Source organism: Arvicola amphibius, chromosome 5, assembly GCF_903992535.2.
Source record: "Arvicola amphibius chromosome 5, mArvAmp1.2, whole genome shotgun sequence".
Classification (NCBI taxonomy): Eukaryota; Metazoa; Chordata; class Mammalia; order Rodentia; family Cricetidae; genus Arvicola; species Arvicola amphibius.
The window spans coordinates 100409603-100437444 of record NC_052051.1 but is presented as its reverse complement, the minus strand read 5'-3'; the positions used below and the strand labels follow the sequence as shown (position 1 = coordinate 100437444).

General features: G+C 38.9%; 1 protein-coding gene across 4 annotated transcripts in view; it reads left to right on the top strand.

Moving 5' to 3' along the window:
• Window positions 1-25568, top strand: part of Nol4 (nucleolar protein 4) — a 352858-nt gene extending 327290 nt beyond the window's left edge. For all 4 annotated transcript variants that reach the window (XM_038330862.1, XM_038330861.1, XM_038330859.1 and 1 more), the window contains one exon: window positions 25375-25568. In XM_038330862.1, the coding sequence (XP_038186790.1) occupies window positions 25375-25568 (194 nt within the window). The remainder of the gene's footprint in view (window positions 1-25374) is intronic.
• Window positions 25569-27842: the final 2274 nt, after the last annotated feature.

Sequence of the window (27842 nt, the reverse complement as noted above, 5' to 3'; positions counted from 1 at the left end):
AAGCTAATTATTCCTACACAACAAGAATCATTTATCTGTGCTCCATAAATGGCTAAATCATGTTATGGGATAATACAACAAGAAAATATGAAGCCTCTTGCTTTTAGTTAATTAAGAGCCTCAAGACATGGGTGACAGAGAAGCAGCCCACTGTGCTCCCGGACTTAACAAGTTCTATCATATATTATGATATTTATCTGACTTAAGAGGCTGTTATTAAAAATACAGAGAGGTCCTCATGGGAGAACTCTGTTATGTACAAAGACCGAGAAGGAAAACTCACAGGATTTCAGAAGGATGTTGTTTCTGTAGTTGCTGCTGTTTTGAGACAAGACCAGTCAGGTTGTTGAACTTTACTGTAGAATAGTAACAGTAAAGTATTTCTTACATTTCATATGATTCTCAAAAAAGAGCAACACATTGTCTTTCAAATAAAAACAAAGAAAAATAAAACAAAACTAGAGTCACATCTGGCCAGATGATGTAACCAGTGAATTTTCTTTTGTGTTTTTTTAACTGCTGTTGGAAGAAATAGCATTGTCTCACTCTCCTGCCTCAGATCAAGCCTCCCGAGTTTCTTTCACCTGATGCTTCCTCAGTAACATCAATTGTTGCTCACCCTTTAAGTCTATGACTTAGAACTCCCAGGTGTAGTCGTATACCCTCAGAAAACTCTTGAATTTCTCCTGTGATGTATATATATATCATAGTGAATGTGTGTGCATACACACACACACACACACAATCACCAATCACCTTGATGCCTATCCCTCAGTCATTGGTGATGTTCAAATGCCACATCAGAATTCTAGAGAAGAAGCCAAGCATGATGCTGCATAAGTGATAGGAATGCAGCTTTCACAAATTGATAGTTGGGGTGCAGATATGACAATATTATATTGAGAACTACTTTGTTTGATACTTGTCTCCTCTCCTTCCCCATAAAAACCTTCAATTTCATATAATAATAGAGATGGGAAGGAGCTAGAGGATCCCTTGACAGCAACCTCTCCCTATCAGAATCTCTCTGACTTTTTAATAACAATATTCCCATTGGCCTGTGGTATCAGAGTGAAGGGCAGACCTCATGAAGTCTGGGAACAGAGTGGCCTGGGAAGAGCCTTTCATTTCTCTTACTTCTTTGCCACCAGTGTCTTAGGCCTCCATTTGCATGTGGTATAGCTTCCCCCATCTTTGCTTTTTGAAGTCTATGAAGTAAGAGGCAGGCATAGGCAATTAGGGGGCTAGCTTATGATAAAACCATGTAGCTATGGGACAGTTTGGCTCATACATTCTTTAGCTTTTGTCTGATGAGATAAAGAACACTTAAGAAGACCACAAAAAAATAATTTCCAAGCCCTGAAGACCACCTGTGCGCTGTTGAGAAAGCACATCATAAGATTAACCTACTGGTTGATTGTAGGTTGGTTTTGTTTTATTTTTCACTCTTTGAATGCCTGGCATCCAGTTCCCAAATAATGACTTATTCTTCCTTATGAATGCCTGGCCTTAGCTGAACTCCTTTACAGCTAGTTTTCTAACTTAAAGTATCCTGTTTCTCTTTAACTACATTTTGTCTCTGGGATTTTTGCCTTTCTTTATTCTATGTATCGTTCTTTCCTTCTTACTCCGTAGCTGGCTGTGTGACTGGCCCACGATGTCCTCCTCTCCTCTTTTTCTCTTTTTTTTTTTCCTCATGGTTTTTTTTTTATATTTAAAAATTTCCATCTCCTTCCCTCCTCCTCCCCCCTCCCTCCCCTCCTCCTCCCCCTTCCCTCCCCTCCTTCTCCCCCTTCCCTCCCCTCCCCTCCACCCATACCTCCCCTCCCTCCCTCTCAAGGCCAAGGAGCCATCAGGGTTCCCCACTCTATGCTAAGACCAAGGTCCTCCCAACTCCCCCCAGGTCCAGGAAGGTGATCATCGACCAAGCTGAGAAGGCTCCCACAGAGCCCGTCCATGCAGAAGAATCAGAGCCCAGAGCCATTGTCCTTTGCTTCTCAGTCAGCCCCCGCTGTTGGCCACATTCAGAGAGACGGGTTTGGTCGCATGATCCATCAGTCCCATTCATTTCTTTTTCCTCCTGAGCCTAGATTTCTTTCTGTGTATTCTCTCTTCTGATTTATCCCTTTCCTGCCTAGCTATTGGCTATTCATCTCTTTAAAACACCATTTGTTTTAGGCAGGCAAAGTAACATAGCTTTATAAAGTTAAACAAAGTAACATAAAAGAATGCAACACATCTTTACTTCATTAAACAAATATTCCACATTATAAAATAATGTAACATTAATGTAACTAATAAATTAATGTAACATTAATGTAACTAGTAAATTAATGTAACATTAATGTAACTAGTAAATTAATGTAACATTAATGTAACTAGTAAATTAATGTAACATTAATGTAACAAGTAAATTAGTGTAACATTAATGTAACTAATATTCTGCCACAGTTAACCTACTATGTTTTGTAACACTTTGAAAATTAGATAACTCTCTTTGAGCTGTGGCTTTGGACTGAGTTTTAGTTCAACTTAACAGCTAAAACATAATCTTGGCAAACACCCTGTTTACCCTGACACAAAAGAGAATTGCTCAAGTGTAGAAGGACTTTGGCACTCATTGACGGTGATAGCCAAGGGAATAAATAACTGTAATATAAAGGGACTCAAAATAGGTTTTCATTCTCCAAGAATCTAGAATTCCTTTAACACTAGTATTGTTTACTCTTGTTGTGGTTTTGTTCAGTTTTATTTCAAGTACAGAGAGACTGTTAAGTTGACTGGATACACAATTTCATTTATCTTGGGACTTGCCCCATAAATTCCTCAATATAATTATTCTGACTTACAGAAGACCCAGTTTCAATCCCCAACACCCACATCAGGCAGCTCCCAACCACCTGTCATTTCAGCTCCTGGTGACACAGTTCCCTCTTCCAGAATCTGTGGAAATAGCCCCTGCAATAGAAATAATTTTGAGGCAGGCATTGTCTTGTTGAAATGTCAAAACATTTTTAATTCTACCTGACTGTACTGCTTAACTCATTGAACACTTTTGTTACATTGTCCCTAAAAAACATGTACTCTGAGAAAACAGAGCCTTCATCTTGTCCATGATTGCATTCCTTTGAGTAAAGTCTATAACATATTAAGTACCTAATCATTGGCTTAATTGGAACTAATATTATTAAATATAGTTTTGAAGACAAAGACAAGGAGATACAAAGACAATAATTCATGTATTTTGGATGCTAGGGGATAATGGTTTATATGATACAGAAACAAAGGCTGGAGCTGCAAGGCTGCAGGAGATCATGTGTTTACCACATGATTCCCTGTGTTTGATCCAGCACAAAAATCAGCAAAAAGCAAAATAATGAGTACGAAGAAAGCAAACCAGAAGGGAGGAAGACTCCAGTTGATTCATCCACGTGTAGGTCTGCAGTGGTATTAGTAGTGGTTTATAAACTCCTGTTTCATTTATAATATAATAGCAATTTGGAAAGCTGGCCTACATTGGCGACTTCCTAGCAAGAGAAGAGTGTGTCTGTGACCATTGCCAGAATGCCCCTCAAATCTTCTGCTAGCCAGCCCACCATTTGTTTAGAGCTGGCAAGCGCATGCACCCAACAATCCAAATTTTCAAATTGGAGTATTATGAAATTGACAGCAGCTATAATTTGTACAAAGAGTGTATTCAAATTAACCAAATGAAAGGAGCAAGAAGCAGCCAGTTATCCTGTCATTATCCTTTCCATTGACATGGGACATTCTGTCAGGAAGCTCAATCACACCATCCACAGAAGGCAATTGCGGCTCGCCGCACTTACCCATTGGACCCCTTAAGTCTCAATTATGTGCAAAAGGCATCATTTACTTTTGGCTGTTTCCTCTCAACACACTCCATGGGGAGTAGTCTTTCCAATCTGTTCTTCAACTCTGATATAAAGAAGGCTGATATACAGACCCAAATCTAACAAGACCAAGTTGTGGTAATAATGAGCCGTAATAACATCTGTATGGTTAGTCCTAGTCTGCCTGAATCCCTGCATCAATTATCTTCCTTGTTTTGTCGTGACATGAATAGATGGGATTTCTACTTTAAGGGTCTTTTTGACCAATGCCTGTCACTGAGTCTAGGGCAGGTATGGCTTGGTCATAGGTCTACCTAGAGGTTATCACAGTAGTCATACGAGACTGAAGCCTCATTTCTTATATGTGGAACTTTTAAGTCTAGATCCTTAACCCCTCCGTCATCATAGGTGTTCTTGGGGGAAATAATCAAAGGAGCCCTTCCATTCACCTACCCCTTTTACAACTCACTTACAGTTTTCCTTCAGCTCACTAAAGCAAGCTCTCCTCTACCATGTTGTAGCAGTTGATAGGTGGCTGATAAGTTCTCACTGACTGCACCAACTGTCAAATGTAAGATGATTTCATCCTATAACTTTCTGGATTTTATGGACATATTTGAATACCCTGATGACTATAATTTTGAAATACCCATGGTCTTGACACCTAGGACTGAACATTCTCATCACCTTGTGTCCTCAGCTTTCTCTATTTCCTGCCTCTCAAGCATTTGCTATTTTTATATGTTTTTTTTTTTACTCATTTTGTTCGTGATGCAATATCCCTTCCATCGTCCTCCCTTTGTCCCTGGAAATGTTTTGTTCTGCACACTGCTCAAGGTAAAGCTCATTAGTGGCTATCTTTTCTTCTGTAAATGTCTGCATCCTCATCCTTCTTTCTAAGCTACAGATTTTATATCTAAGTTTTAACCAGACAGAATAGTCTAGCTTCCCAAAAGACCTTAAGTTAATAATGGAAAAAAGACTTCTTCCTCCCTATGTGTTCCATAGGACACTGCCTACCTTGGAGCTGATCTGATCTTGGGTACCTGTAACTTCCCCTGCACCTGACTCATGTCATCCTTTTGGTTTCTCAAAATGCCTGTGCTATTTCCCCATCACTTCCCAGTTGAGTTCTCCTCTTGCATGTTCCCATATGCACCATGAAGATTTCCTGTGTCTTCACCCATTCGTTATGAATATTTTCCACAGACATAGTTTGGAGACACAGAAGATGGCTTGTTCCTAACTTCCTTATGATGAGTGTCAGCTCATATTTAGGCTCAATGAATACTAAATGGATACACGAATCACAAATGCCTATGTAAAAACATTTTCCCAGTGAAACATTGTGCCTCCTTGGACATCTTGACTAATTCAAGTTAAGCGCTGGAGTGATAGAAGCTGCAGATATTTTTCTTGTTCACTCCGTGTGTGTGTGTGTGTGTGTGTGTGTGTGTGTGTGCAGATATTTTTCTTGTTCTCTCTCTCTCTCTCTCTCTCTCTCTCTCTCTCTGTGTGTGTGTGTGTGTGTGTGTGTTATGTGTGTTGGTATGTGTTAGTGCATGTGTGCATGTGTGCATATGAGCATGTGCACATGAAGAACTCAGGACAGTCTAGGGTGACATTCTTTAGGTTCAGTATTATTTTTCTGTTGCTGTGATAAAACACCATGACAGAGGCAACTGATAGAAAGAGGTTTTGTTTGGTCTTGGTTCCAGGGGGATAAGAGTCCTTTGACATTGAGATGAGGAAGCATGGCAGACAGACAGACATGGTAGAAGAACCGATGAGGCACATCTTCCAACTACAAGCAGGAAACAGAGAGAGTGAATGGTGCATAGCTTTTGAAATGCCAAATTGTCCCCAGTAACACACTGCTAGCAGCAAGACTATGCCAACTAAACCTACACAATAGTGCCACCATCTGAGTAAGAAGAATTCAAATGCCCAAGAATATGTGGGCATCTCATTCAAACAACCACTGATTCTATCCAGCTTTTATTTGAATCCAAGTTCTCACACTGGTATGCAACTCAACAGGTAGCGAGTAAGCTGAGCCTGGTGATCAGTGAACCCCAGGTATTTAGCTGTATAGGATATTGAAGATCTGGGATTACATATGCACTTGACCACACTTGGTGTTTCCCAGGTGAGTTCTGGGGATCTAGGTCAGAACCTCCATGCTATAAGGCAAGCATTTTTCTAATTGAGTCATACTACCTGCTCTGAAGTTATCTTCTTCATGATAGGCCTCTTTTTCTTATTACCCAGAAGAGTACAACACTGAAGGAAGAGAAACATTCATTTCAAATATTTCACAGCAATATTTTGAAATGAATCATTTCTGCCTTAAAATATACTTGGCTTTTAAGCCTATAATTTAGGAAAATTGATTGCTCTATCCATTCAGGGGCTTGGGAAGTGCTCATGTGGCTTTATCTTCTACTCTTAATAAATTGTAATGGCTTGACAGTCACATGAGAGGAAGCAACGCTGACACACAGGGAGGGGCCTTCACCTCTTGCCCCACATCAGCTGGATGCCCCTGCTGTGTGAGAATCGCATGGAATCTGTCACAAAAGTTCTATAAATAACAATTTTACAGAGTAGTGTTGCTACTTATTCACAGAAGCTGCATAATCCTCTTCAGGGCACTGGCAGGTTCTTTACATATGGAAAGATGCTCATGATAACATATTATGGGGGAAAGGTGACTTATGTGATCAAATTAGAGTACATGTAGTTAGGAGCGTGAAGTTACTCTAATATGATTTTATCTAGATCTGTGGAATCCAGCATGACAGTCATTTGCCATAGGTGACTATTAAACTGAAATGCACTAGATGGAATAGAGTTCAGAATTCAGATCTTCCCCCATATTTGGCTCGCTCGCAGCTATTCAGTAGCCAGAACTGATAAGAAGCCTTGCGCAAGGGCAGTGCCACAGCCACAGGTGTTTTTATCAGCAGTGCTGTTTGGCAATAGTGTTCTGTATTGATTACAGCAGATCGTATACCTTTGATTCCTCGTGTAACATTCTTTTCTCAATGAAATAAGTAAGTTTGTCTGACAAAGAAACTTTAAGGTGATTCTTAGAAAGCTACAATTTTGGAATCAGGGAGATGGCTCAGTGGGTAAGATGCTTGCTGGTATGAGCTCAAGAATGTGAGATCAGATCTCCAGAACCCGTTATCAGTGCCTGGAACCCTAGCACTGGCAGAAGAGTGCAGAGACAGGAGGGTCCGTGAAACTTACTGGCCAACCATTCTAGACAAATCCATGAACTTTCTGATTATTTAAAGATCTTGTCTCAAAAAATACAGAGATCAGTTGAAGGAAAAACACCAGAAGTGAGCCTTACATACACAAGTATGCACAAACATGTGCATATGCACCTGCATGCACACACACACACACACACACACACACACACACACACACATGAAAATGTACTTATTCCATACACAGATTAAAAAAAAGAAATCTGTGGTTCTAGCTCAAGTTGCCTGCCCTTTGAACAACTTTCTTGCATCTGGGAGTTCTGTGTAAAACTAATTCCTATTAAATAAGTAACTTTGAGTGGAGCTAATTCCTTATGTAACATAGGTGTTTAAAAACATTTTTGCATAAACTTGAATTACTTCAAAATTAGAAAACGCAAAACAGAACAAATATTAGGACAATTCAGTTGTGGCAGAACCGATTAGATGGAAGTCCAAACTCAGTGTTTGAAACCGAACCACACTCTTGACTTCATTTCCTTCTCTCTCCAGCTTTCCCATGTGGATCAAAACAATCCCCCAGAATTCAACAGAGACCGTGAATTATTTAGACAGTTTTGCGTTGCAACACCTAGATATTTGGAAAGATGATGCTTAGTATAAATTTTAATGACTGAACATGATGCTAGTAATTTGTTAGGAAATCAAAGAACTAAAATGAATTATCTGCAGAATCCATGAAGCAACTTTCTAATTACCACGGGGCTTTCCCTGGGTTCCTGTAGGTCGGAGACCTCAGACACAGGCTTTGAAAGAGGAGTGAGTGACCTGGGCTTTCCCTAACAATCCAGCCTGTGTAATTGGGTTTAGAGTTCAACACTGAGCAGGCTCTTCCCAGGGCTCTTTCTGCAAAGCCCGATCTTTACTCCTGCACAGGAAAATGGATTTGTATGTGCTCCAAATGTCCTCTTGAGAATCCCTTGCTGTGTGTCGCAGGAGAGGAATGTAAGAAGCCTCCCTTAGCACTCTGGGGCTGCTTTCTTGAGCTTGCTAATAAACTGCACATGGCCTCTTCAGGAGACATGAGATCATTAAACTTGGTGTGGGCTGTTTTTCTTGCACAGTACTCTTTGAATGTTGGCACATCCTCTGGGGATCTGTTTGTACAAACCAGTTCCATTTCACCTCTCCCTCTAGCTTCTGGCTTCTGGAAAAAGCTCCTGGGTGGGGGAGGAGTTCAGCTTGTTTTACTGTTCTAGGGAGTCAGTACCACTACCTTCTATAGGGAGGTATATGAACTGTGCTCCACTTGGAGCTTGGATACTGGTGGACCTCCCAGCAAGGCAGAAGGCCACTAACTTCCCCCACTAGAGATCTCTGTCTGTTTAAATCACCCCCAAATGCCTGAGAACTACTGCCTTACCTTTGCTCTCATGTAAAAACTTTCAATTACAATGCTAATATTCTTTTTGGTTACTTCAAGACACATGGTAATTTTAAATGACATTGGTTTTGACTGACATGTAGATGTCTGTCCTGGAGGCTCTCCTTCCGTCTATGCAGAGTGGCAAGAACTTGTGGAGCCATACACCTGTACTCCATGAAGTTTGCTTTCATGCCTGTGTGGGCCACTCGCTCATACTCAGAAGTGATCACAAAACTAAGTATGCAGTAAGCTGGAGAGATGGCACAGTGACAGAGAACGCTTGTTGCTTTTGTAGAGGTTTCAGGTTCCAGTACTAGCACACACGTGATGGCTCATTTGCCATTTGTAATCCCAGGTCCAGGAGATCCAATGCCTTCTTCTGACCTTCACGGGCACCAGATGTGCACATACATGCAAAGAGGCAAAACATACGTACTCATAAAATAAAATAAATGAATCTTTAAAAAATGTCTAGCAGTATATTACTCTGTTCTGTCCTTTGGTTATTTGTCATATATATGAGACATATATGGGTATGAGTGTAAAGTTTATGGACTCCTATGACTACATTATACTATATAAAATGATTACAAGGATAGTTATATACTATAAAAACCTTGTTCCAAAAATCATATTTGTGAGCACAGTTTGTTCAAAAGAATATGTTTATTTTCAAAGCAGAATTATTTTTATAAGTTTCCTCTTCTGTGACCTACATCTCTTCCAGAGCTCTGACCTACTATCATCTGTGCGCATGATTATTCTATTCCTTATAAAATATTAATTGGCTTTCTAAGCCATTTAATAACAAAGGTTTAAAACTTGGGAAAGGGCATTAACCTTAATGGGAATCTATAAACTCAGTCCTCAGTCATTTGCCGGGAAAGTCTTTGTATAAGTTCATAAAAACAGTTCTGCTTCCCTTTTAATTCTCTTGATGCTTGCTGAATGGAAGTGAATATTTGATAAGCAATCACGGAGAGAAGGCAGGCATACACACTCCAGCTCCAAAAACCTCTACTTGAGTTTTTACATGTCTTAAATCTTTATTCTTTACTTCTGTGCCATATTGAGAAATGAGCTAAAAAGCTGCTCAGGGCTGGGAGATGGCAAAGTGTATAGTGCATCTAAAGTCCCAGCACTCCTACAGCTATATGGAGAGAGGGTAGCCCCAAGACTAATGGGACTGCTACCCTGGGAGACATAGCATGAACAAGAGACCCTGTCTCAAATGAGATAGATGGCAAGCGCCCACACCCACTGTTGTCCTCTGACCTCCACACAAGCCTCCAGCACAAACACATACACATTGAGAAGCCTCTTCAGCATAAACCCCCTATTCTGCACGGGTCCCGCTTCTTTCACGGGTTTTGATAATTGTAGGCAGAACATGAATGTTCTCTCTGAGTGTGCAGGAAAGCAAGGCTTGCTGACCCTCCTTTCAGTTGGATGACTCACCAAATGGTAGTCTATGCACCGTGTGCCTGCGATTTTTCCTTTCACAAAGTTTATGTCTGTTTTCCTCTTCTAATCTCGAAATCATTTGAATTTGAGAACAACAACAAAAGATGTTCCAGAAGTAGTTCCCTGTTTCACCTCCACTTCCAAGGCAACCAGAGTCACGGTGACCGTGGATACACATCCTACGCACCAGTCAAGCATCAGCTTAAAATATGATTTGCTAATACTTTCTGAGTCTTCCTTGGCAAAAGGTAAAATATAGAGTGATTTATAAAGGTTGTAGAAATAGATGGGTCACACTGGAGAATTTCAGGTACTTTGTCACATATATATGTGTGTGTGTATGTATATATGCATATATGTGTGTAGGATGTATAGATGTAGGATATATTTTTGTGTGTGTATATATCACGGATATAAAACTTACAGAATCCTATGGATATGTTATACTATATAAAATGGCCTACATGACTGTCACCTCCTTATGGTACATTATGACAATGATTTAAATCACTTGAATGAAAATGATGTGTCATATGTAAGTACACATTATTGATAGTGATGTGAATATTGGAAAAAAATGGTAAAAGAAAAAACTGCATGAAATTTTGTGTTTTAAAATGTAAGGGCTGGATAGATGTCTCATTCCCTAAGAGTGCATATTGTTCTCATAGAGGACTGATACCCAGGTTTCTGTACCAACATCAGGTGGTTCACAATTATCTGTAACTCCAGTGTCAAAGAATCACACCTCTTCTGACCTCCACAAGAACCTGCTCTTATGTGGGCACACCCAAACACAGACACATGAATGTATGAACAATTAAAAATCAAACAATAAAATAAGCCAGTGATTCAAATATAAAACACTACCATAACTTGAAAACTTTTTACTAAAAATGTTTCCTATACAGTAATGACCAAACTGAGAACCAATGTTGAACTTTTAATATTACTCTAAAATTTGAATGTAGTTACTATCAATTTGATTGTCAATTACTAATAATTTCAATTCTAAAGGAAGTATATTCTCAATAATTAGCAAGTTTCTTACCTCATTATTTTTCAGTAATTCTATGATGATTATAGTTTTCCTAAGTTTTTGAAGGCACTGTAGTTATCAGATCTAATCACTATGGGATAAATGTGTATGTTTAGTGTACACGAACTTTAAGTTATTCATATTTTCATTAGAAAGACACTCCTTTCACATCTATGTCTGTAATACATTAAATAAGTATCTCAAAACTTTAATAGTAACTGTGACCACCAGCCCTTTAAAGAATAACTCTTTAATAAACTTTTAAATTCAGTCATTAATATGTTTTTTTTATCAACTTGACTTGGCCATAGGGAGTCCAGACATTTCACTATTACTTAGGTGAGAATCCTCCAACCAGATGAAGATGTCACTCAAAAAGAACCAAACTGTTGGAAAGAGGGGCTTTCTGCTGCCTGAGACTGACTGAACTACAGTTTCAGGCAAAAGCTTTCTCAGACTGAATGAAGCCTTCGCTCTCATGGGGCCTGCACCTACATGTCTGCAGCTAGAATACATCACCAACTCTGCTAGTCCTCAGACCACAGCTTCATCACTGGCTTTGCTGAGGATGCAGACTGCTGAGATTTCCGAGCCTCCAAATTGCATGTAGCAATCAATGCTTTATTTTCTATAAATGCACACACATACGTACATCAGCAGGCATGTGCACATACACATATGTATGTTTATAGCTAGTATGTATTAATGGAAATAACACAAGGAGTCATACCAACTTAAATAATTCCTTAAACTTTAATAATGTTAATATAGCTGGGAAATGGCTCAGTTGGTAATGTGTCTCCGATGCAAGGATGTGAACCTGAGTTCAATTCTCAGAACATACATTAAACATAACCTAGATGTAGTGGCATGCATTTTTAATCCAAGAATTGGGGTGGTGGAAGAAGAGGATCCCAGAGGCTTCCTGATCAACCAGTCTTGTCTAAAGAAGTCCAAGGCCGGAAAGAGACTCTGTCTCAAACAGGATGGACAGCTTAGGAGGAATGACACTCAAAGTTGTTGCTTGTCACACACGTGCGCGCGCGCACACACACACACACACACACACAAATATAACTTATTGGGTCACTTAAAACAAATAATTTAATTCTATGTTTCCTGCTTTATTAGTCTAGCAAGCAAAGGAAACAGTATTTGTTAATAATTTATTGGTGAGTCTCAGAGAATGTGAATAATTTGGTCAACCTCACACAGTAGAGAGCTTATGTAGGAGAACTCAAATGCATGTCTACATTTGCTGACTTTAATGCTGTCTGTTCATCTTTGTACGTGAATTAAATAGTATTCTGTGTTTTGAGTTTAATTACATTCTGGGTCCAAATTCATCAGTTGGATCTTGTTACTTAACTTGTCAGTGCTATAACACAGGTAGAACTTCCATTTTATTAACATATTTAATTCAGTATTTTATTAAGATTTTGCTAACTTTATAAAATGTGATTTCATCATATTGAACCCCATCCCTTCCCCAATCTCTCCCAGATCTACCCCCTATATCCTCACCCCTCCCAACTTCCTCTCCTCTCTTTTTTTTCTAAACCATACCATGTCCAGTTTTGTTTCCCATATACTCATGCTCAGAAGTCTTATTTATATTTTTAGCTGAATTTTTATTTAAATTTAAATTTTTAACTTAAAAATTTCGAGAATATCAAGTGAGTACTGTATTCATGTTGTTCCCACCTCTCCTGCTCCCCTACTTAGCTCATGTGTCCCTCCCCACTCACTCTCCAATCCATGACCTCTTCTTTAATTATTACTGTAATGTGCTGACATACACCAATACGCATGTACATACAACCTACTAAGGCCATTTAGCATTGTTCATATACACATCTCTGTTCAAGGCTAATCATTTAAAATAAGGTAACCTCTCAGACAAGGGTCTTGCCCTTGAGGAAAATCAAATCTACCTTTCTCTCCAAGCCACTGGTCGTGGGACCTTGTGAAATTGTCCCCATCTACACTGGTGCATCAGCTAGTATTGACACTCAATCTTGTGTAGGTGACCATATTGTGGAGAATTTGCGGCTTCCAGTCCCCTGTCATTTCTAGAGAAACAATCTAGCCAACAGCATCCTGGTACTACGGCTTTTATAAAGTCTCTGCCACTCTTCCACAATGTTATCTGAACCTTAGGTTGCATTATAGATTTAGTAGATTTATTAGTTGTGGTTCGGTCTGTAGGTAAATGTCTTAAACTGAGTTTAGGTACAAACTAAAATGAAGTACAAATGGACCAAGACAATGGAGGAAAATGTTGACATGTCAGTTAAGAATACTTACTACTTTTTCAGAAGACCTGGGTTTCATTCCCATTTATTCTTAAAACCAGTAAATATATTAAATAATGAATATATTAAATATGTAATTTAATATATAGTATAACATATGAACACGTAGTAACAAGGTCTCACTATGTAGCTCAGATTGGCCTTTCATTTTGTAGCCCTCCTACCTCAAGCTCCAGATTGCCCAGATGACAGCTTTGTGCCAACACCTCTAGTTCAAAAGCATAGAGTCATTGTCAAGGCAGGTTCAGGAGATTTCCATTATAAAATATTTATGTTTATTTTAAGATAATCATCAATAGTTTTTAGCATGTGAGAGATACGTATTTACAGTTTCCACTAACATTCAATATACAAAATTCAAAATATTCTCTACTATAGAGGAGATCTGTGATCATAGTATATAGGAGACCTAGAGCTATCAATAAACACTGTCTAAATTTGATGTTCAGGTTTGGTAGGAAAGTGATTAGTTGGTTTATGACAAAGTACCATGACTACAGTTCACATTTCTTGTCAGTAATGTTGTAAACTTCTCATGACTGTGGTGTCTGTCTTGCCTACTGTTTCTTCTTAAGAAGCTAATCACAAACTTGCTTCATAATTGGTGGTGTAAAAGCCTATGCTTTGGTAACCTGGTGGTGGTTACTCCATAGTCAATAAGTAGAAAAGGGAAATCTGATAATGGAAGGAAGATCTAGGTGATGGAAGCTCAGTCAGAAGAGTCTTTGACTACAATTAACTGGATTAACAGATACTACTTATATTGTCTTAGACTGCAGAAGAAGCAGAAGTCCCACTGAGATATACTCTCTGATAATTTCCTAATCAAATCTTGGGCACTGAGTGTGGAAAAACATTAAGTCTCACTGAGAACAATAAATATCATTGACTAAGGGCTGGAGAGATGTCTTAGGGGTGGAGAGAGCTTACCATTCTTGTAGTGGACCTAGGTTTTTTTTCCCAGCACCCACATAAGGTGACTCACAACCACCTGCAACTCCAGTTCCAGGGGATCCTATATGATTTGTTCACCCCAGAATTCTGCACATATGTGATGCATGTAATTGCACACACATATACATGCATAAAATAAATATTTTTAAAATCATAATCATACAAATAATGGAAAGAAAAATTGTATCTGTATGTATATACTGAAAGTAAGCAAAGGCTTACTAAAAATAGTCTCTGTCAATCCAATTAAGTGTAATCAACACCTCTTCTGAGTTTCTATAATTTAAATCTTTCATACATTATCAGGTTTCCCTTCTTTGCTTATTAAATATGGGTTACCAGGTTAGCAAAGAATAGGTTTTTGACACTACAAATTATAAAACAAGTTTGTGGTTGGCTTCTTAAGAAGATACAGTAGACACGACACACACAGCAGTCATGAGATGTTTAAGACATTATTGAAAAGAGAGGTGAAGTTAGCCACGGTACTTTCTCATCAACCAGCTAATCGCTTTCCTACCAAGCCTGAAGACCAATTCAGGCAGTGTTTACTGATAAATCCAGGTTGCCTCTATACTTTGATCACAGATCTCTTCTATAGTAGCGGATATCTTGAATCCTATATTGAAATTTATTGAAAACTATAAATGTTGATCTCTCACATTAGTTTAGGCAACACATTGGGGCATTAATGACTCAGTTTGTAATACTGAAGAGAAATAGTTAATCATAAAGTAATAATTCTCTTATTCCATGTGTCCCAGGAATGTACCTATAAATTGTTAGATGAAAACTTAACTAAATAGTAAATAAGAAATGACACTCAAGATCATGACAAAAAAGTATAAAATATAAAACAACAGATAGAAAGGAAAAACAAGTTAAAAATAAATTAAAATGTAATGGTTATATGAAGAAACATACCTCTAACTTTCTAATAATGCATAGTTATTCAAATATTGACCACTTAAGTAAATAATAACCACTATGGAATATTTAGTATGCTGCTAGCCATTGCATTCAGAAGTATTGATAATTAGTGGATAAAAACTTGATCAGTGGACCTGGGCTAGTATTTTACCCACACTTTAAATAATAAAATGTTTATTAATTATTTTAGAGTTGTTTTCTTTGCTTTCTTAAATTTATTACATTGTGTGTGTGCATGTGTGTTGTGTGTGTGTGTGTGTGTGTGTGTATGTGTGTAGGTCAGAGAACAATTTGTTGGACTTGATTCACTTCTTCTACCTTGTAGGTCTTAGGGCTTAAATTTAGGTTTATGTTTTGTAACAAGGGGGCTGGAGAGATGGCTCAGAGGTTAAGAGCATTGCCTGCTCTTCCAAATGTCCTGAGTTCAATTTCTGGCAACCACATGGTGGCTCACAACCATCTGTAATGAGGTCTGGTGCCCTCTTCTGGCCTGTAGGCATACACACAGACAGAATATTGTATACATAGTAAATAAATAAAATATTAAAAAAGTTTTGTAACAAGCATCTTCACACTCTTTTATATTGTAATTTCAATAGTAATGTATAATCATGGATATTATAAAATTTATAACTAACAGTTACATGTTTGTGTAAGTCAAGTTGACAAGGGATCAGTTAGACCAGCTAGTTTTATATCAACTTTACCCAAGCTAGAGTCATCAGGAGGAGGCAACCTCAATTAAGAAAATGCCTCCATAAAAACAGGATACAGATAAGCCTGTAGGGCATTTTCTTAATGACTGACTGATGGGGGAGGTGTCAGCCCATTGTATGTTGGGCCATTCTTTAAATGAGCTATGAAGTAAGCTAGCAAGAAGTCCTCCTTCTTGGTTCCTGCTTCCAGGTTCCATCATCAGGTTCTGGCCCTGTTTGAGTTCCTGTCCTGACTTCCTTTAATGATGATTGTGATGCAGAAGCCTAAACCAAAGAACCCCCTCCCCAATTTCCTTTGGTCATAGTGTTTCTTCACAGCGATAGCAATTTTAACTAAATCACTAACTGAGCCATCTTGCTGGCCAATTTTTTATTTATTTATTTATTTTTGGTTTTTTCGAGACAGGGTTAGCTCATACTATAATTGTACATATTGCTGTATATAATATTCAGGACAAGGTAATGAGCATTCCCATCTCTTTATCATTTATTTGTATAATCTTTTAGTCCAAGTTAGAAACAAAAAAACACTGAAAAAAGGAAAAGAAGTCTGAATATTACTTAAATAAGAAACAAGAAATAAAAAGACCAACAAATCCAAAAGCTGAACATTTGAAAGGCTTTGAAATTACCTGTGAAGACAAACCAAGAAAGAAGAGCATAGAGAAATAATAAAAGAGCAATGGAAGGTTACAAGAGTGTATCTCTGCCATTCAGTGAAAGAGCCTCTCTTACAAAGATTAACTTTAAGAGAAATAGGGCTCCAAGATGAATCTGGATATACCAAGCACAATTGGTATTGCAAATACAAAATTTCCTACTCAAGGGATCAGACCCTAGTGATTTTACAAATAATTTTATCAAAAACAATAGGACTGGATAAGCTAAGTTTTAGGTGAGCAAATACAAAATGGGAGATGGGGGAATGGAAAGTACCCAGATTTTTATGATGTCAAAATCCATCATATCCATCAGGAAGGATACTCCCAGCAGGCAAATTCTGGGGCTCCTAGACTCGTGAATATAGATGAAACTTATTGGCTGTTGAATCTGGTGATATATTTAGTTTGGTAGTTCAGATACTGTTTACTATGGATAAATATTCAGTTATCGGGTAAAGGGAGGATCACTTATTAGGTGTCTGAATTAAGCCAACACCACAGCAGATGCTTTATATGTTACTCAGTGTAGCTAGAATATTGATTTTTTGGTTAATTTATTTTACCATTTGACAGAAAAGTACTAAATTATCATCAGTGAATACTTCTAACGAACATCTGCTACACTCAAAAGAGAAATGAAACTTAGTTTGAAGACAAAGTTAGCATCCAAACAGCTTGCTAGCCAACAAAAGCACTTCACTTACCTGGGGTTGTTGTGCTTGACTGTAATAGCGAATGTCCAGAACAACAAAACGTTGGAAACTACTGAGATATGGAATGAATGACTCCGATGGGATGTGGAAAACATGATCCTGACAATTTCAGTTGTCGCTTACAACTCCCTAGTAACTGGCTGAAAAGAGCTTTCCTTGCCTTTTGAGGCCTTGGGAGCTTTCTGCTATGTTACCATTGTTTATCCCATGTGTATTCAGGGAATTGAGGAGACTAAAGAACTGGTGTCCATTCTGCTCAGGTCTCTGTCCAACTCCTTCCCCTCACCCTTTACAGATCTTTCTTCTTTGCAATGATTCACACTGAGACCTTTAAATGCTCTGTCCCTTCCTCCCAAATCGTTCTGCTCTCATCGTCCCAGCTATCTTCCTAGCTATTCTATTGGCTTTTAAGGCCCCCTGCAAAGGTTTAAAAGCTAACTTTCTCAACAAATCTTTCACTTTCTTGTTAATCCCTCTTCTGTCATATCCCCCTTCCGCCATGCCTTCCCAGGAGCCAAGTAGACATGACCTTCTCGTTATTGAATCATGGTATCCTCTGCTTCCTTTATATATCATCATCATTGTGAAAATGCTTAAGCACATGTTTAATTTGCTTAAAACAAGTTTCTCTTACTAGACTATCTTTCTTTTCTTGTTATTCCCATGCCTGGCACATGCCTATCCATAGGTGTCATTTTACAAACACTAAAATCTTCCCTTCACAGGACAACCCCATTGTGTTTAGTTTGTTAATCCCAGTGAGTTAATAGTTACTAGAACTCAACAGATACATAGAGATGAAACTTTAGCTGGATGACTTAACGAGTGTTATTTAAGGCACACCACCAATAATTTGATTGCTTCAAGCCTCTACTATTCAGTTAATAGGCTGTAATGGTATAAACATGAGCTAAGATCAGTGGCAAAACCAGTGCATGCTGTATGAGGGATCCTCCCCAAGAAACAGCGCCGATGGGGTGGGAGGCTTGTCGCCATTCTCTAGAGCAGCAAGGAAGCCGCACTTGTAAGAGGCATTGCATTGTGTCAAAATAATCAGAACAGAAACAGTGATGACAGACACATTCAAAGACGCTTTCCACATAACAGAAAAAGATCACAATTTCAAATTGTAAAAGCTTGTATTCTCAACAAACTGAGTAGAGATCAAACCTAGACAGATCATATTTTCAATATATATGTTTACAGATTACAAAATAGCAATTGGTCAGTTGACTTTAGGTCATAGATTTTTTTCAATAAGCCTTCTTTAACAAACACTATATATAGTGAGGAATAGAACTGAATACCTCTAAAAATATCTTCACTCTGGCTTCCATGGACTAATGTATTAACACATAGCAGACTGGATGACTTAAAAGAAGTTTTTATTTTATTTTTCTGGAAGTTGGAAACACAAGCATGGGTGCAAAGCATCTATTCATTCTAGGAAAGGTGGCAGGCAGCCATGATTCAAGAATAAAAGAAAATGGATATAATTAAAATCACATTTGCATGCAACAGTGGGGGATGGGGACTACATGCTTTTTTACTACCACATGGATATATTTTCTCTATAAAAGAAATTCAACCAGGTTCCAAAAATTAAAGTCAAAGGATCAGAGACTTAACTGTGAGAGTGTGTCCCTCCCCTATAACCCAAACAGCCTGATAATACAGCTATTGGGAGATTTAGATGCCCTTATTCAAAATATTAATTACATTCAAAATTGGTAGAGTGGTCCGTGACAATTAAAGGGGACAACGATGACTCCAGAATTGGCTTTTCCTTAAATACCTGTAGCCATCGTCGTAGAAATTGAAAAGTATAAAATCAGGTGAACACAGCCCACAGGACTAACTAAGCAGGGCCAACAGGGGCTCACAGAGACTGAAGCAGGAACCACAGAGCCTTCCTGGGTCTACTCCAGGTCCTCTGCATACATGCCTAGCTTGGGAGTTTTGTTGAACTATCAATGGGAGTGGGGGATGTCTCTGACTCTTTATGCCTGCTCATGGGACCTATTTCCTACTACGGAATTACCTCTTCCAGCCTTGATAAGAGCATATATGCCTAGCCACTGCATTTCGTTATGCCAAGTTCAGTTGATACTACTGGGAGGCCTGCTTCTTTCTGAAGGGAAACAGAGGAGCAGTGGATCTCGAGAAGGAGGGAGGAGGGAGATGGGAGGAAGGGGGTGCTGCAGTTGGGATATAGTGCATAAGAGAAAATAAATAAATTTTTTTTAAAAAAAGCATGACACCAAAAAAAAAAAAGAAAGAAAGAAAGAAAGAACTGGTGTTAGCTATTGCCAAGATCAGCTTCAAAGCTGAGAAAGAATTAACTCAGTACAGTCTGGGATCAGTTAAGATATGAGAAGCACAGAGGGCTATTTGGACAGATTTTTAAAGAGTATTGTAACATACGACATACACCTATTCATTAAGCTAATAATAGTAAGAGCATGTTGGGAAACATTTTACTCTTCCAATTGTCACTGAAACTCTGCCATCCCAAAACTTATTCTCATTGATCAAACCATCTGTATTCTGTAAAATTATATCAGAAATAGAATCTGTGTAGTGTTAGGGAGGTATGCATGTATAGAATGTCTGAGAATGGGGTGTGTGTGTGTGTGTGTGTGTGTGCACCAGAAGACAACCTCTGGTGTTGCCTTAGTGAGGGTTACTGTTGCTGTGATGAAACACTATGACCAAAGCAGTTCAGGGAGGAAAGGGTTTGTTCACCTTATGCTTCCATATCACACATCATCAAAGCAAGTCAGGACAGGAACTCGAGCAGGACAAGAACCTGGGGCCAAGAAAGGATACAGAAGCCATGGATGGGTGCTGCTTACTGGTTTGCTTATCATGGCTTGCTCAGCCTGCTTTCTTACCAAGCCAGGACCACCAGCCCAGGGGTGGCACCACCCACAATGGGCTGGGTCTTCCCCCACTGATCACCAATCAAGAAAATGCTTTACAACTGGATCTTATGGAGGTATTTTCTCAATTGAGATCACTTCCTCTTGGATGGTTCTAGCTTGTGTCAAGATGACATATAGCCAGCCAGTACAAGTGCTATTCCTCAAATGCATCCACCTTTCCATTGGGACAGAGTCTCACTGGCTTGGACCTCACTAAGTAGGTGAGGCTGGTTGACCAGTAAGCCCCTGTTTATATCTCCTCAGCACTAGGATTTCAGGTGTCCACTCTCTTATGTTTCTGTGGTGTGTGCTAAGAATCTGAAGTCAAGTCCTAATACTTGTATGGAAAACATTTTATTGACCAAGTCATCTCCCAGCCATGTCAACATATGAAATATATATATGCATATATACATATATATTAGATTCATTTTATTTATGGATGGGTATTTAGCCTGCAGCCATGTATGTGTACCACATGCAGACCTGATACCTCTGATCCAAAAAGAATGCATTGGATCATCTGTAACTGTAGTTACAAAAGGTCAGAGATACTATATGGGTGCTGGGAATTGAATCTTGGTCCTCTGCAAGAACAATCTCTCCACCCATCTCACTATAATTTTTAAAAGAGTTACCACAGTCTTCTAAAATTTAATTCTCATTGTTAAAAAACACTTTTAAAAACTGTCCTTATTTGAGTTAAAAGGAAACTAAAACATTATAACAAAATGAAGCATCTTAAAACAAGAAACAAAAATGTACCATAAACAGTCAACTGATAGATTAATTTTAGAAATGAAAATGAATAATTATGAATGCATACTTTCATTTAAACTTTAAAAGTAATAAATGGTCACTTATTTATATCTTAAATATACTTCATGCCTTAAGAATGAATCATAACTCTAATTTTGGTCTAGGTTAACATGACATATCTTTAACTTTTGATTCAAAGTTTCAGAATTATCATAAAAATAAGTCCATATCACTTTGACCAACACATAATACTTATGTAAAACATGGCCTTTTGGAGTTTTGTGAGTATTTGCCTTAGCTGTGTTACTGAGACCATTTTCTCTTTAACTGTCTTCTTGGTCATTGTCTTTCCTATTCACTGGCATGGCTTATCTAATAATCATGTTCTCAGTGGTTTTGTCTTCAAATGTAACTTCCTAGACTTCATTAAGTTTTACATCTTCATATTTCAACTATTATTTATAGTGAACTTACATTTTAATTATGCAATAGTTGTGTTTTGAGTTAAGGTGAATCAGTTCAATATAGCTTTGAATCTTTGAGACAAAATGAAAGATTGATAACAACATTGGATGAGGGCTGTGTGAGTGGTCACTAAATAAATATGTATTACATGTATTTTTTTCTTCTTATCCCTATGACATTAAAGATTTGAATAACAAACACTTAGCAAAAAGGTTTCTTTTTTTTTTTTTTTTTTTTGGTTTTTCGAGACAGGGTTTCCCTGTAGTTTCTAGAGCCTGTCCTGGAACTAGCTCTTGTAGACCAGGCTGGCCTCGAACTCGCAGAGATCCTCCTGCCTCTGCCTCCCGAGTGCTGGGACTACAGGCGTGCGCCACCACCACCCGGCGCAAAAAGGTTTCTTATAGTTTGGAGAGGGGTTGCTAATGAGCTTGTAAAAACTACAAAGTTATCTCAGTTGTGTGTGTTAATAAATATGGAAGAAATTAAGTCTTCACTAAGTTAGGATGTTTAGAATTTTAAGGCAAATGGGACCTTGTGGTTCATGCTTGTAATCCCAGCACTTGGGAGGTGAAGGCAGGAGGATCAGAAGTTAATGGTCATCCAGACCACAATCCACAGCTCCAGAAGAGCTAGGTAACAAAGAGGACCCTAAGATGGACACATGTGTAGGCCCATATTTCTATATGGTATGGCAGCCAGGCTCTCAAGCCATAGTTTGTACCTGAAGTAATCACGTAGTTTTCCAGACAGCAGCCCCCAACACACATGGATCACCCTGGGAAGGGGAAATAGATGAGATCCCCTGGGCAAACTGGAGGCCAGGTGGGTTGGGAAGTGGTAAAGGGGAAGGGGTGAGGGATGAGAACATGAGGGAATAGGATGGTGGAGTTGGAGGAGGAATGGAATGGGAGAGCTATGAATGAGATATCTTGATAGAGGGAGTCATTACAGAGCTATGGAGAAACATGATGATGGGAAATTCTCAGGAATCCACATGGATGACCCCGGCTAAGACTCCTAGCTATAGTGGAGAGGGGGCCTGAACTGACTGACCTTCCCCTGTAATCAGATTGGTGACTACCCTACCTGTCATCATAGAACTTTTATCTAGTAACTGATGGAAGCATATGCAGAAAACCACATCCAAGCACCAGGCCAAGCTTCAGGAGTTCAGTAGAAGAGATGTAGGAGGGATTGTATGAGCCAATATCATGACAGGAAAATCCACAGAAACAGTTGACTCCAACTTGTGGGAGCTCATGGACTCTCCACAGCTGAGGATACTACATAGGACTGAACCAGGCCCTCTGCATGTGGGAGACAGTATTGTAGCCTGGTCTGTTTGTGGGATCTCTGACAGGGGTACCAGGATCTGTACCTAGCACATGAGTTGGCTTTTTAAAGCCCATTCCATATGATGGGATACCTTGCTCAGCCTTGATGGGTGGGCAGGGGGGAGCTTGGTCCCCTCAACTTGATGTGCCAGACTTTGTTGACTCCCCATAGGAGGCCTTACCCTTTCTGAAGAGTAGACAGGGTTGGGATAGGAGATGTGAGGAGGAGGGGAGGGAGGAGGAACTATGGTTCATATATAAAATTAAGTAAAAATTAGTAAAAAATTAAATATAAAAAGAAAAAGAAACCTATCAATAAAAGGGGGAATGCACAGATAAATTTGCGGAGGTACTGCTAACTGTTTGAGCACAGGTTCAGCGACTCCTTTCCACAAATGTGACAAGCCACATGTTCTTCGTTTGTCTGTCGATAACGCGATTTTGTAAATAGCAGTCCAAATGGAAGATAAACCCTTCCTGAAAAATCAAAGCTTGGAAAGGCCATGACCGAGGTAGAAATGTGTTTCTCGTGGATGTCAGAGTTCTTTGGGAAGATCTTACTGTCTGCTCTAATTAAATTTCAAGAGAAGCTGTTTCTCTCTCAGGAGACCTCTGCCTCCTTCGGAGATCCATGGAAGAGAGACTGGGTCTTGACCTGTCATTCTTATGCCTCCAGAAGAACTTGCAAGAAAATTGTAATACTTGTCTTAACTCACAAAAGAAATGCCCCTCCCCTTTTTTAACACTTATGCATATTTAGGGTCTGTTAAAATACTTTCATGTTGCAGAGTCATGTTGTGATACGCTTAGCAATACTTTATTCAATCACTACTAAATTTAGACATTCTCTTCAAACTTTATGAATTTTAATAAATACTTGCTGAATTATGAAGGCAGACATGAGATTTTCATAGGAAGTGTCTTCACACTGCTAATTTCCAAACTCTAGATTTTAAATAACATTGTATTCAATTTTAGAATAAGTTACTAAATTTTGTACAAAACCAGAACTGCCAGCCTTTGTTTGAAGGTATAAGGGAATGCTAGAAACATCTGACTGTATTTTGTGCAAATAGGGATGAAGTTTAATAACATAAAACATCTAGTTCCTCTGCAGGTCATTGTAAGAACTACTTTCTGTAGTGGTGAGGCGAGCAGTTTCTATATTAACCAATGAGAGTCCTCCATCAACTTTCTTGCTCCATTTCAAGGAAAAGTTTATTCTAACCTATTATAAAACTAATCCACCTAGTAGATAACATTACCTTGACAGAAGAAAGAAACATCTAGACCAACTCCTTTAAAAAGAAAAAAGAAAAGGTTAAACCAAGTCCTTAATATGCAGCTTGAACTTGTCCACTCTACACACTGAACTGAAGTCCCTCGGCCCTCAGTGACTACATTTCTTAAGAGGTTGTATAGTTTCCTGGCAAGCTGCTGAGGTAAAATGCCGTCAGGGTCCCTTAGAGGAAAAGGAGTTTACTTGGAATCACAGTTTCTAATTACTGTTCTTCATGGCTGGAAGCTCAAGGTAGTAGGGATTTGAAGCTTATAGACACGTACCCAGTCAAGAAGCCGGGCTGGGTGAAGGAGTCAACCACATATGCGCCTACACACATCTCTCTTTCTCCACTCTTATACAATCCAGGGCTCATTCCACAAAGTGCTGCCACCCACTTTCAATAGGCCCAAATTAAATTGATTGAAAACGCAATTAAAGCAATCAAACTCCACATATATACCCACCCACAGGCCAGCCTAACCTAGACAAACACTCACTGAGACCCTCTTCACAGATCATTCTTGATTGTGCCAAGTGGGAAATTATTTAATTAAGACCTGCCAATAGCAAATCAGTCAAAACGTCAGCATAGAAAAGGAACGGACTCACATAGCCTTGCCAGTTACTGAGACGCTCCTGGTAACTTGGGGTACAGGGACTGCTTGGGTGGTCTATGCTTCAGTGGATGGGGTGCTCCTACAGGCAGGCAGCACTAATTGGACTCGGTGGACTTTCTAAAAAGAGGAAATAAGATTGGGAAGAAGTCTTTGAAAGAGATGTGGATGGAGTTGAACGGGCAGAAGTGGTCAATGGACAAGATGAAAATATATCTTATAAACGTGTAAAATTCTCAAAGAATGAATTTTAATGTATAAAAATAAGTTAAAAATTATCCTGGAAGTCATTAAAAATATGAACCGATGGGAATTATCATTGTTAATAAATGCAGCAAATAAAAATATTTGCAATTCATCGTTGCAGCGCTGGTACCCTGAAGTGCCTGCAACATGCGGGAGACAGACTGAATCAATTGAATCCTGCCAAGAGCTCGTGTTCAAAGGGCTTGAGTCTCAGCTGTAACAAGAAGTGATGGCTGGATGCTGCCCAAGATACCTGAAAAAAAAAATCCTCAGACACCCACATCCCATCATACTACTCTTTAGTCTTGCAGGGAGCAGATGCATTTGATTATAGAGACCATGAGTTTCTCGTGACAGCATTCATGAATAAATTCAATCGTAATTTGATGGGTGCTCATATGTGAGATGTTGGAATAAACACGATTCCTGTCTTACTTTGGGATTCTTTTTGTCTAGGACCCACGGATCTCAGCATGAAGCGGCAGCTGGCAACTGGTTCAGGATCTTCCAGCAGTTCCAATTCCAGGCCTCAGCTGAGTCCAACAGAAATCAACGCTGTGAGACAGCTTGTCGCAGGGTACCGAGAATCGGCTGCGTTCTTATTGCGCTCTGCAGATGAACTGGAAAATCTCATTTTACAACAGAACTGAAGCAAACGATGTCCATATCCGCTGAGTTCTAAGTTTGCAGTTTCCACTAATGACACTTGATTTCCCAGAAGAGATGCTCCTGGTCTTGCTGCACAATCTTTGAAGAGAAACACTTCCATCCTGCCACGTAGTCCTTGGTCCATACACTGGTGTGTTAAGAAGCTTCAGAGGAACTCGGACCTTGAAGTACTGGAGATGCTTAAATGTGCCCAGCCAGTTGCTTTCTGTTTTAGTGTGTCAACAAAAAGGCTGCATATTCTTAATTCAAGGATAAAAATGAAGAAGCTTGTGGTATATATATATAAAAAAAATAGCTCAAGATCCAACTGAGATATTAGTGGAGTTTTCTACTGACTTATTGGACTGGAAGCTGAAGTATCTGGAAAAAAGAGCCAAATTTCTTGTTGCTACAGGATATGACAGCAATGAAAAGGATCTTGTATTTTAAAAGAAAAACGTAATTTTTATAAAAAGAATACTTGTTTTTCATTCAAAATGGTCATTTTTACTTTGGTAACTTTTTCATAGGTCCTAAAAGAAAACTCTTTTTTGAGAAACTACTGTAAGTACCCTCACCACATCCCTTTTGCCTTCTACTCTTTCCAAATTCTTTCTAGATAAATATATATATATAAGAAAAGCAACACTCAATGCTGGGGGGAAAAAAAAAAACCCTTTGCCTCCGTTCTGTAAGCCGTCCCGTCAGGACATGGCAGCTTACCACATCAGTTTTCATCCCAGAATTTTCTAAACGTTATAAAACAAAACGAAAGCCGGAGCATCACGCTTTCCTTAGAGATGCTCGCCCCTGGGGGGCGCTGCTCGCCCTGGTTGAGCGGCTCGCCCTGGTAGCTGCCTTGGTAGTCACCCTCCAGAGCAGCAACTGGATGGGGATGACTAAAGGTTATGAGGTTGCAGGTGACAATCCTAAACTTTGCACTCTCGTGTTTACCTTTCATTTCTTTTGGAAATAGTTTCCAGAAAAGGCTGTTATATCTCCTGATAGGATTTGTATAATTTAGATTTTTTTTGTGTGCTAAAATTGAGACGCCTCAGCAGACAGAGCTGTACCTTAAAATGAACTGCCCCCCAACCCCACTCCGTGGCCTCCCAAGCTCTGCCCTTTTTTTTCTCCGTTTCTAGTGTTAGACACACACTGAGTGGTGGTTTCTGTGCACTGAAGCAAGCCTATTTTTAAAATATTTAAAGAGAAGTACTTTTAGTTCATGCTTGTACTATTTTCCTTTCTGTTGTTTAGCTTTGGTTGAATTAAGCATTCTTTGTGCATTCTTGAATTTGCCTTATTTTATGTAAAATCTGTGTCCTCTGGTTTTTGACAATGGGTTGAAGGCATCAGTGGTGTTCCTTCCTACTTGTTACATAGAGTTTTCCAAGTACTGACTGTGATTGTGACCGGGTAATGTGCACTTTTTCTTGTAACTGTGGACATTGCTATGCTTTTTTCTTCTAGTGTTTCTAGAATTATTGTTCCTTACAGTTACGTAAACAAAACAAAAAAAAAAAACAACAACAAAAAAAGAAATTTTGTGATACTGTTGGTGAATATAATGTGAAAATCTTATTGAAATATGAGTATTTTGGAAATACATAGATGCACAAACATCTTTTAAAGGTGTGAATTTAGAGTTTGCTTATTTAATGAAAATTTTAAAAAAATGAGGGCTGGTATAATTTTCTCTGTTTTTGTTTGGTTTAATAAACAGAATTCTGTGTTAAAACAATGATTCTGAAACCTTGTAAACTCCATTTTGTTTTTTTGTGGTGCTAAGGGTGAACCCCAGAGCTCTGGGCGTGGCAGGTGAGTACTCTAACCCTGATCTGTTCTGAGGGTGAAAACCTGAGTTGTGGACGTGGCAGGCAGGTACTGGGCTGCTCTGGCTACCTATAAATTTTAGTACTTCATTTTTGGCAATTTCTTCTTAAAATATGAAATGCAGTCTTGCGCCTACATTTGAAAAAGATAATATTCAAAATGTTCTTTCCCTGAATATCCCAAAGCTGGCACACTCAGACCACTCAGTACTCCATTTGAAGAAGTGAAGTGAGCCAGCAGGGTGAGGCTACTACAGATGAGTCTTGAAATCTACTCAAAAGATGAATTTGTTCACGTTAGTCTTTAGTTTTTCAAGTATGATCTAACTCTTGTAAGCCTTCCCGATTGAGTGCTCCAGGGGGTGGCTCCATGCATAATGGAAAATGTTCTGAAAGCATGAAGACATGGTTTCAGATCCCTCGCCCCCACATACAAAGCCA